Here is an 11,205-nt window from a genome sequence, read left to right on the forward strand (position 1 = left end):
CCAGATAGGGCACTAGGAACATGGTGCCCTGGGAGCACAGGATTAAGGCAATATGGGAAACCTAAGATCCTAGGAGCACAGAATTCAGGCAGTGTAATGTCCTGTGAACATAAGATCACTGGAAACCAAGACTCCAGAAAGAGAAAGGGCACTAGGTCCCTGAGAAAAAGCCACCCTGGGAAGAATTTATCTTAATAAACTACTTTAAGGTAGTGATTTATAAAGTTTGGCGATTTGGGGACTTGGCCATAGAAATATAGCTATGTCAGCCCTGAGCGTTGAATGATATAAGCCCCGCCCCCCCACCCCCGTTCCACAGTGCATGATGGAATAGTACAAAAATTGTGCACTGTACCACACTTCATTTGTTTGCCAAATACAGTCCACCATTCAGTGCGAACAGTTATTTACACTCAAACATCTAGGACACAAATGTGGAACAATTTAATACTTTCATATTATCATAATAAATATAGCAAAATTTACCTAAAACATTAGCACATTCCTTATATTTTTTATCCGTCTCTGTCTAGCCTTCTTTCTCTCAGTTTCTCCCTTCTTCTACATTTCTCTTATGTCCCGTCTTCCATTGTGCTGTAACCATAGTAACCAGGCGGAGTTTTGTGTGTGTGTGTGTGTGTGTGTGTGTGTGTGTGTGTCTTTTTTTCTTCTTTTCCTATTTCTTCTGGTGCTCCATCTACTGGCATTTGCCATGTGTACGCATGTGGATGTGTTTGCTTCAGCTATGTATTTATCCACACATACGTACACAAGTAAGGACATTTGGTCCTTCTAGCTGTATATATACTATATGTATATAGCAGGGACATCGTTTCCATATGATCTTTGGAGGGTACACACACGGCTCAAGGTTTCTGACATCATATGATTCCATTTTTATGATAAATATTAATAATATTGGCAATTAATATTTTGATATATTGATATATTGATATATTGATAATTTGATATATTGATATTTTGATATAAGAACATACTAGTTGCTGGTAATTCAATATGCTAATTATTCTTACTTTGAACACTTCAATGCACACTTAAAATGGCCATAATTATATTATCTGTATTATTTACAAAAGTATCCAATGAGTTTTTAAAGCTTACGCTTTTTTTTTTACTGTGTAGAATTTATTTTTCCCTTAATAAAACTTTCCTACTGCAGTTGTCACTATGGTAACAGGCATTAAAGGCTAAAATAAGAAAAAAAAAGCGATGCCTGTCATTTCTCAGTATCATGTCATTTCTCACCTTGAACCTTGTGGTCATCCTTCCACTGACATAAAAAGTCTGAGACGTAGCATCATGTTACCTGTCCACAAAGACAATGCAGATCCCATAAGTGTAGCCTATTTCAGTCAAGAAACCTGAACTAACCTAGCTAGTTATCTTTATTAGTTATTTCCTTTTACTCCAGCTACATATTCCAGAATTCCAGCTAGGCAGTGGTTAAATGGTAATAGTTACTCAGTTTTTAGTAACAGGGTAATTCACAAATATATGCTAGGATGATGTAGCTACTGCCTGCTATTGTGTTGTTACAGTTCTTCTTCCAAGCACAAGGACAAAAAGATGTCCAAGAAACTAAACTTACCCATGAATTTGTATTTTTGCTTTTACTTCCTGTACTAACAAAATTTCATATTTAATCAGGAAGTGACAACTTAAGAACATTAATGGTAACATTAGTCTAGCTAGCTAGCTAGTAATGTTAACTAGGCTGAAAAATTAGTAGCTAACATAATTTAATCTAAGTATACACTAAACTAGGTCACTATATACTATGTGCTCTAAGGTCTAGAATAAACAGAAAGATCTTTAACCATTTGGTATGATGATTAAAATGTTGTTTAAAAGCAGCAGGGATAGGCAAGGATGGAGCAGGTTCCCCTGGCCCTTATATTCCCTCATGATTCATTAAGAGAATGTGTGAAAGGGTTCCTAAGGTCGTGGTTGGGGTCATAGGATCAGCAAAGGTCACGCCCCAGAACACACTTCAGAATCTAATTTAGAACAGACACCAATAAACAACTTCCAAGTCCTCCAAGTAATTAAACTCAAATGTGTTTTAATAACAAACCTTTTGCAAGCAGCATGTCCATAAACACTGTTCCAGATGTACCGTATATAAAATATCACAAAAAATTAGTATCTTGGTAAATATGGGCATACTTTCTTCATGATGAAAGAACAGGATTGAAAAAACATAGAGCTGAAATATAGGGCCCTGAAGCACCTAGGGCTACTATTTCCTATAAAATTAAAATGAGTGAGTTTAGGGACCTGTGAATACAGGGTTGACACATAATAGCTAGCAAAGTCATTTCAATGTCATATATACACTCATTGTACACTTTATTAGGAACACCTGTACACATGCTCATTCATACAATTAACCAATCATGTGGCAACAGTGTAATGCAGAAAATCATGCAGATACAGGTCAAGAGTTTCAGTTAATGTTCACACACAACACATTTTCACACACAACAGTCTCTAAACTTTAGTCTTTAGACTGGCTCAAACTGACAAGAAGACTACAGTAACTCAAATAACCACTCTTTACAAATGTGGTGAAAAGAAAAGCATCTAAGAACGTGCAACACATCAAACCTTGAGGTGGATGGGCTACAACAGCAAAAGACTACATCGGGTTCCACTAATGTCAGCCAAGAACAGGAATCTGAGGCCAGAGTGACCACAGGCTCACTGAAACTGGGCTGTTGAGGATTGGAAAAATAGTCGCCTGGGTCAGAACTTGGTGTCAACAAGATTGAATCAATAAACCCAACCTGACATGTTCCAATAGTTCAGGCTGGTGGAGGTGGTATAATGGTGTGGGGAATGTTTTCTTGGCACACACTGGGCCCCTTAATACGAATTGAGCATGGTTTGAATGCCACAGCCTAATGTCACAAAGTCATCTCAAACTGGTTCCATGAACATGACAATGAGTTCTGTGTACTTCAATGGCTTCCTTGATCACTAAATCTGAATCCAGTAGAACACCTTTGGGATGTGGTAGAACGGGAAATTCGCAGCATGAATGCAAAACTGACAGATCTGCAGTAATTACGTGACTCACTCATGCCAACATGGACCAGAATCTCAAAGGAATGTTTCCAACACCTTGTGGAATTCATGCCATGAAGAACTAGGGGTCCTACACAGTATTAGTATGGTGTTCCAAATAAAGTGACTGGTATATATACACTATATATACACACACTGTACAGTTAATAACAAGACAGGGGCCAAACACAACTTTAATTTATTTATTAATAAGTTTAACTAGTCAACAGTGTACAGCTCAAATCACAGATTAGCATAGTGTCAACAACACAGACATTAATGAACTGTACAGTGTGTGTGTAGTAGGCATGTGCCGATGGTTAAGAATACAATATGCCGCAATATTCAACACTGCTGACACAAAATGCTGTCAGCTTTCCAGTCGGGAGGAGGCGCAGATCGTCCTGCGTGTCTCGTTCACAATTCCATATGAGGACGGCTGTCTTATGAGAGTCCTTATTTTGGAGAATGTGGCGCGTTTTTCCTTATCAGAGAAGGCATGAGATGAATCAATAGTATTTTTTTATCGTTAATTGCAACAGAACTTAATCTATTTTTGGTTATATGAAATTTTAATATCGGCACATGCCTGGTGTGTAGCAGTATATAATTACACATTTTAATATTTAAGAGTTGGAAGCATAGGAATGGACTTTGAATGTTTGTTTGTTTGTGTGTGTTTGTGTGTGTGTGTGTGTTTACGCATGTGATGAAGCTACACAGCGTCCAAAATGTCAGAGTGCACTACCAAGCAAACATGAATGCAGTCTCAATACTACTATTAACACTCACTGTATGTCCTAAATCACAACTTTTTACTATCTTTGGAGTCCACTATTCTGTCGAAGCATATCCAGCACACACACACACACACACACACACACACACACACAGGAATTCCCACAATGCCCTGCAATAGGGTAGGGTCCAGACATTGTACTCCATAATGCACCACGACCTACGTAGTGACACGTCCACAGGGATGGTGAGACTATTGTGATGTGGCCTATATAGCAGACAGTAGTGCACTCGGATTTTTGGACCCAGCTATTTATTCTGTACAGTGTCAGTCCTGCAGTGTAACATTTTACACACACACACACACACACACACACACACTTCACGCCAGGATGCAGGAACAGGGTTTCCTAAACAATCTCGTTCACATCATCAGGTAGATCATGAGGCTCTTCTGCTTGGTTCCTTCACCTGCATGCATGCACATGCGCGCGCACACACACACACACACACACACACACACACACACACACACACACACACCAAATTAACCAGTTCCATTATTCAAATGAATCCAGACTAAATCTGCATTACAATACATTCACAATAACAAATAATTAGAGTGCTAATAGCGAAATAAAATAAAGCATAATGTTTCACTGAATTAGCTAGTCTATATGCAGCTTTTCCTGTTACGGAGAAACCAATGACTATTATGAAGTGCCGACACTGGAGACTCCTTCCAAAAATGCAGAATAAATGTCTCCTCACAGAAAGCTTCACCATGTCAATGATCGCTTTTTTTTTTAATCTGTTAATTTCGAAAATCCTTGCGTGCATCATTACCACATATTAGAATGAGCACATTAACATAAACCTGTGACTTGCCTTGCAGCCGGAACTACTGTCTGAGCTGCTGTTACAGAAATTTAATCAACACCTTTTGACTATGCTGAATTGAGAATTTCAGAACTGTTGTATAAAATAAGATATTGAATATAGCTAGGTGGAGTTACGCAGAGGGTCAAGACACTGGACTACCTAAACATAAACAAATAAATAGCCAGTTTGGTAGTTTGCTCTAAAATTTTAAAAAATAAGGTAGTAAAACAAATTATTTAACAGTTTATCTCAGCTAATGATTTACCCCTCACCAGTCGTAGCGGGGACGGTGGGGAGGTCGAGGGGAGGAAGAGGAGTTGGAGTTTGGTGGCGCGGGTAAGGCCAGTTGTCCTGCCGCTGTCCTTCGGCTCCGTCCGTAATCCAGGCCACGGGCGTTAGGGCTCATGTAGCGCCCTACTCCCCTCCTCCACTCCTCATCAAAGGCTTCAGCTTCACCTGAGACAAAAGAGACACAGAGAGGGTAAACAGATAACATACTAGCAAGTACACTAGAAACTGTAGACTTGAGGTTCCAGAAAAAAACTTAAGCAGTCATAATTATCGTTAAAATGGTCAACATTTACCTTAAGTGAATTCCAGCGTTTGACACGGAGCTTGAAAGAGGCTAATATTATAGTAAGAACACTATCTAACTATGAGTTCTTTCAGTATTTTGGTTACACTTAACGACTGACTACACAAGTGGTACGGTTCGCGTGATGTGATTTAGAAATATCACATCAGCTAATCTGGGACACATTTATCACTGTACAGCAACATGGAAATGTTTTAACACCTGGACAAGCTCTGCTAGTTTCCCATTAAAACTTTCCACTGTCTTCATGGGTCTCAAATCGAAAGGTATGATCTTACATTCAAAAGTATTCTCCAATCTACAAGATTAGTATGAAAAACAGACTTTTCAATAGGCTGTAGGTGATACACACTTCAGAGTCAGAAGCGCACATTAAAACCTGTGCTGCACTCACTTTCTTCCAGGTTGATGAAGTCTTGTCGGTGCTCCTGATCTCCAGTGTGTGCGTTTCTGGAACGTTCCATCACGTGTGCTCGATCTCCAATATGGTGGCCAATGGACATCCGCTCCATTCCGCTCTCACTGTCACGCAATGACTGACGTGTCTCTCTGATCTACACACACACACACACAATAAAAATATATAATATTCAATAGCTAATATTTAATGCAAACAAAAGAAAGGTATGGTAAGTAGTGTGTATTCATGTGTGTGTGTGTGTGTGTGTGTGTGTGTGTGAGAGAGAGAGAGAGAAAAAGAGTGTGACACCCCTCCAGGTGTTCTAATTTCTCAGAGCTGCTGCTGTAGGAGCATGTGTGTGTGTGTGTGTGTGTGTGTGTAGTATAGAGAGAACATGGAGTCCACATAAAACAGGTTTGTGTCCTGATAACATCATGATTACAAGAATGTGTGTGTGGATTCTCAGATTTCATTATCCAAGTCTTATATACCTACCTTCTTGGGAAAAGTAGGTCCCCATTAAACATGTGTGAGACAGTGTGTGCATGTGCACTGTTATAATTACAAAAGTGTGTGTGTGTGTGTGTGTGTGTGTGTGTGTCTGTGTGTGATGGGGGGGTGGAGAGAGACCCTTCTAGGTGATGTTTTAATTTCTAATGTGTGTGTAGGATCATGGGATAATGGAGGTCCCATAAAGCAGGTGTGTGTCTTCATGGTATTATGATTACAAGAATGTGTGTTTGTGTGTGTGTGTGTCTGTGTCCCCAACAGGTGATGTTCTATTTTTTTTTTTTTTTTTTTCTTAGAGCTGCTGCGGTAGGAGTGTGTGTGTGCACGATCATGGGTAAACAGAGTTCCTGCAAAGCACTTGTGTCTTCATAATGTCTTGATTACAAGAATGTGTGCGTGTGTGTGTGAGAGAGAGAGAGAGAGAGAGAGAGAGAGAGAGAGTGTGACCCCTCCAAGTGATATTCTAATTTCTCAGAGCCACTACGATAGAAGTGTGTGTGTGTGTGTGTGTGTGTGTAGGATCATGGGGAAACAACTGTAAAGCAGTTGTTTGTCAATGTCTTGATTACAAGAAGGTGTGTGTGATAGAAATCCAGTGATTTCTAATTTCTAGGAGCTGCTGCTGTCAGAGTGTTTGCGCATTCATGCGTACAGAATCGTGGAAAAATGGAGTCCACATAAAGCAGGTGTGTGTCCTCCTAATGTCATTTTATATGAGTGTGTGTGTCTCTCACCCCTCCAGGTGCTGTTCTGATTTCTCTGGTTTGCTGGAACACTTTTGGAGCTCCGGAGTCGCTGCTGTATGAGATGATGGTGGAGGAGGAGAATGACTGACAGGATGGAGAACCGGAGAACCTCTCCTGTAGAAGACACACACGTTAACAAATACCACGCAAACACACAACAATGCGCTCACTCACATTCAAACAGATCCAAAAATTGATACATTTTGGCGTACACACACACAAAATAGTCAACAGTAACTGAATTAACCATTTCATCTAAACACAAACAGCTTGAAAGAACAGATAAAAATTCTCATGTTTATAAAATAACAACACTCTTGTTATCACTGGCATGTAACGAACGTGTGATGTCACTCACCATGTTTTCCATCATGCCGTTCATCATCCCAAACATATCCATGAATCCTCCTCCCTGCAGCACACACCAAGAACATCACAACTCTACATACACATACCTATCCATATGCCAATTTTACATTTTCACATCATGATTACTTCCTAAAATTATGTCACGATTTATGACATCATACACATTTATGGATACTGCAAACACACAGGCATTGAAATCTATGTCGCTTTCTTAGGCATGCAAAATCAATATCAGGCAGCATAACTTTACCATAAAATTTGTTTTCCATTTACTTGAACCAGTCTTTTTTTTATTTTCATAGCTAAAACTCAACTGTGTTGGTTGCTTAAGTTTCTTATTAAGTTTCTTCACTTCCTATATGCTATTTTTCCAAAGTGCGCTCAGTACGGTCACTAAGATTAAACAATAGGCACCCTTGTTGTGGTTTAGGTCATTCGTCACAAACAATCTACGCAAACAACTCTGACATGGCCACAGATATTTTAAGTGGTAAAAAGGAAGAAAGTGGAATAATTGTATCTTACCATTCCCATCATACCAAAGGGGGCCAATGCACCAGCCTGAGGCTACAGAGACAGATAGACAGATTAATAAACAGATAACACAATATGCAGACAGACATGTCTTTAGTATTTATAATTCAACGTTTCATTTTTGTTTTGTTTCCCATTTAAAATTACTCATCTATTCCCTCTGTTTTATTTCTGACTTAATCTCCAAAATTAAAACATGTAACAAAAAAAGCTTTATTACGTAATAAATACTGGCAGTGCGTCAGTGGATAAAATCCTGAAGATTCAAAGTGTTTAAGATGCTAGCACTCGGGCAAAGAGTGTACAGAGTTTGGGGACAGGTGTGTTTACCTGTACTTGCATGGGAGCTCGGGCCGACTGGATCTGAGGACTCAGAGGATACGGGTCAAACCCGAACGACCCGAACACACTCCTCATCTGACGACGGTGTGCTGCGAACGGGTCCCTGAGAAAACATGAGAAAATCAACACTGTTCACAAGAACATGTTACAAGTGGGTGTGTGCTGAGAATTCGAAATAAGATAATATCGAATATAGGATAATTACGTCTCCAACCGATTTACGTTTTCTAAAACATCGTACTATAGCATAGCTACAGGGTAGCTACAGAAGCTGCCGTGCAAGATGTGCAAAAAATGCTCAAAAGACATGTCATTATTTCAACATAATAATTCTTAACTTTGACACCATCATTATTTCAACTTAATAACGTCAAGATGTTATTTTAACTTAATATCTTGCTGTTTCAACTAAATAACACGTTATTTCAAGATTGACTTAACTCCTTATTTTGATATACCACGTCAGTTGGATTTAATATTTAACATCCCACAATCTAACAATAAGACTAACATATTGAATTTTAGCTTACAATTCTTATTCCGTATGCTGTTTCCCAGATATTAAGTAAGCCAGATGTTACTTTAGTGGAATTCAGTTGACAGGTATAGATCTAACAAGCCTCATTTTTCAACTTTGTAGTAAAGCTATGTAAGCTATGTAAATATTTTTGTAGGCCAAACCGAAACTAAAAATTCACGCCGGGTTTACAAACGTTTCAGTAACGCCAATTTTCTTCATACTCGTGTGCATATGTTAATAAAAGCCAATCTTCTGTAAATTAACAAGCATGTTAACATTTTGTAAAGCCCAAAAAAACATAAAAGGCAAAGAGATTCATAAAAAGTTCATCAAATTGAAATAAATAAGCAATTCAAACTTCACAGCGTAATCCATATTTACAATTGCAGCAACTTATTACCACTTATACTATTTGAAGCCGATTAATCGAGGTTTACATTAGCGAGTCTCTTATACACAAATTTACACAAACTCAGGAGGATACAAACAATTTTTCTGAATGGATTTTCTGAACTGGATTTTCACCAATACCACATTTCGTGGGTAAACGCTGCCGCAAACAATTTAAGTATAAATTTGTTAATATCTGGCTTGATAAATGAGGGCCAATGATTGGTTTAAAAAAAATTTACAGCAACATCATAAATTATTCAATTATAAGCCGATTAATCGAGGTTTACATCTGTGAGTCTCATACGCAAAATTACACAAACTCAGGAGGATACGAATGTTTTTTCTGAACAAAATGGATTTTCATGAATACCTCATGCCTTATGTAAACGTTCCCTCAAACAATTTACGAATAAATTTGTTTGTATCTGGCTTGATAAATGAGGGCCAATGATTGGTTAAAAAATAAATTTTAAAAAATCGCAGCAACGTCATCAATTATTTGATTAAAAGCCGATTAATCGAAATTTACATTATTGAGTCTCCTTATATGCAGATTTACACAAACTCAGCAGCTATCGTGGGATACAAACGTTTCTTGTGTAAACGCTCCTGCAAACAATTTTATGAATACATTTGCTCGTATCTGGCTTGATAAATTAGGCCCAAGGATTGATTAAAAAAGAAAAAGAAAAAAAAATCACAGCAACGGCATAAATTATTCGATTAAAAGTCGATTAATCGAGATTTACATTAGTGAGTCTCTTATACGCAAATTTCCACAAACTCAGCAGCTATCGCAGAATACAAACGTTTCTTGTGTAAACGCTCCTGCAAACAATTTGCGAATAAATTCGTACGCATCCAGTTTTATAAATGAAACACTTACGACTTAAAAAAGAAACAGGACAGAAAGAAAGTGAAGAAAAAGAAACAGCTTTTAGAAGTCACTCACATCATGTACGGATTGTCATCGACGTCATCCAGGAAGCGAAACATGGCTGGAATTTGCGTAAATTCGTTCGCGTCTGCGTAAAATAATTCGAATCGGCGTAGCTGCTCGGTGACGCAGGCGGATCAAAACAACTGGGTCGCTGCGAGTCAGGCGACGCGATTAATCGACGCTGTTTTGAACTCAATAATCGACGCTATAAAATGGCAGGAAAAAGATAAAAACCGGAAGTGCCACAACGCCTCGGTGTGTGTGTGAACATTTATGACTGTTGTCATTAAATACAATAAACAAACCGCTCGCGCTAGCTAGTTAGCATATTCGCATTAGCGCCAAATAATCGAAAGAGGGAGGGAAAAAAAACAACTAATTTTAACGTACTGTGATTAGCAAGCTAAAAGAAGACAAAAAGAAAGAGGGAGAAAGGATATTGTTAAGTTAAAGGTCTTTTTTTTTCGTTAAACGAGTGCACCTGGAAGCAAGAACAAACGTCAGTGCGACAAAGGAAACCCAAAACATTAAGCAAGCTAAAGCTAATATTAGCTCTAACAGCTAACAGACGACGAATAAAGACGACGCTAGCTGTAGAGAAGACGCTGTAGATCTCTCAGTTCCAGCTGTCTATAGCAAATGATGTCAAATAACAGGAACAAAATGATCTGAAAATGCAAATATGCTCCAAAACCAGGCCCCAGCCTGCAGCTAAACGGATGAACACAGGAGGAATCAAGCAACTCTAAGAAACACAGCATGGTGAAGATAAAAGTCCTAGCTGTTAAAGGTGCAATCGCAGATTATTTTTATTCCTTACTTGTACAAATAACCTGGAAGATATATAGCACATGATTAACAAACGATTGGTTAAGCTGTGGTTTATTAAAAGGTTTATTAAATCGCTGAGAAAACCCGTTTTGGATAGTTGACATCCGGTCCGGAATGCTTGTTTGTTTGTGTTTGAATGCACTTCCTGTCAGTTATTGGGCCGCCTAAGATTCTGGGGGCGGAGCTTCGTGAACATGGGCGGGATGTTATTCAAATACCCAAACCCACTTAACCCTTAGAGACATAATCTAAAAAAAAAAAAAAAAAGACTAATCTTACACAATGCACCTTTAATGTAGATAAAATTCTAAATGCACT

The 11,205-nt window shown here is 38.5% G+C and overlaps 1 protein-coding gene across 2 annotated transcripts; it reads right to left on the minus strand.

The window, feature by feature from the left end:
- Positions 1 to 3,276: 3,276 nt before the first annotated feature.
- mlf2 (myeloid leukemia factor 2) lies at positions 3,277 to 10,989 on the minus strand. Of its 2 annotated transcripts, none has more exons than XM_034305878.2 (8): positions 10,069 to 10,989; positions 8,192 to 8,306; positions 7,853 to 7,894; positions 7,317 to 7,370; positions 6,947 to 7,072; positions 5,697 to 5,856; positions 4,973 to 5,163; positions 3,277 to 4,296 (listed from the first exon to the last, which is right to left on the minus strand). In XM_034305878.2, the coding sequence occupies exons 1-7, from the start codon at positions 10,110 to 10,112 to the stop codon at positions 4,976 to 4,978; spliced, it is 729 nt and encodes a 242-aa protein (XP_034161769.1). In that variant the 5' UTR covers positions 10,113 to 10,989; the 3' UTR covers positions 3,277 to 4,296; positions 4,973 to 4,975. The 2 variants fall into 2 exon arrangements, with proteins under 2 accessions (XP_034161769.1, XP_034161767.1); XM_034305876.2 differs by having other exon boundaries at positions 4,980 to 5,163; positions 10,069 to 10,986.
- Positions 10,990 to 11,205: the final 216 nt, after the last annotated feature.

This window comes from Pangasianodon hypophthalmus, chromosome 1 (assembly GCF_027358585.1).
Source record: "Pangasianodon hypophthalmus isolate fPanHyp1 chromosome 1, fPanHyp1.pri, whole genome shotgun sequence".
NCBI lineage: Eukaryota > Metazoa > Chordata > Actinopteri > Siluriformes > Pangasiidae > Pangasianodon > Pangasianodon hypophthalmus.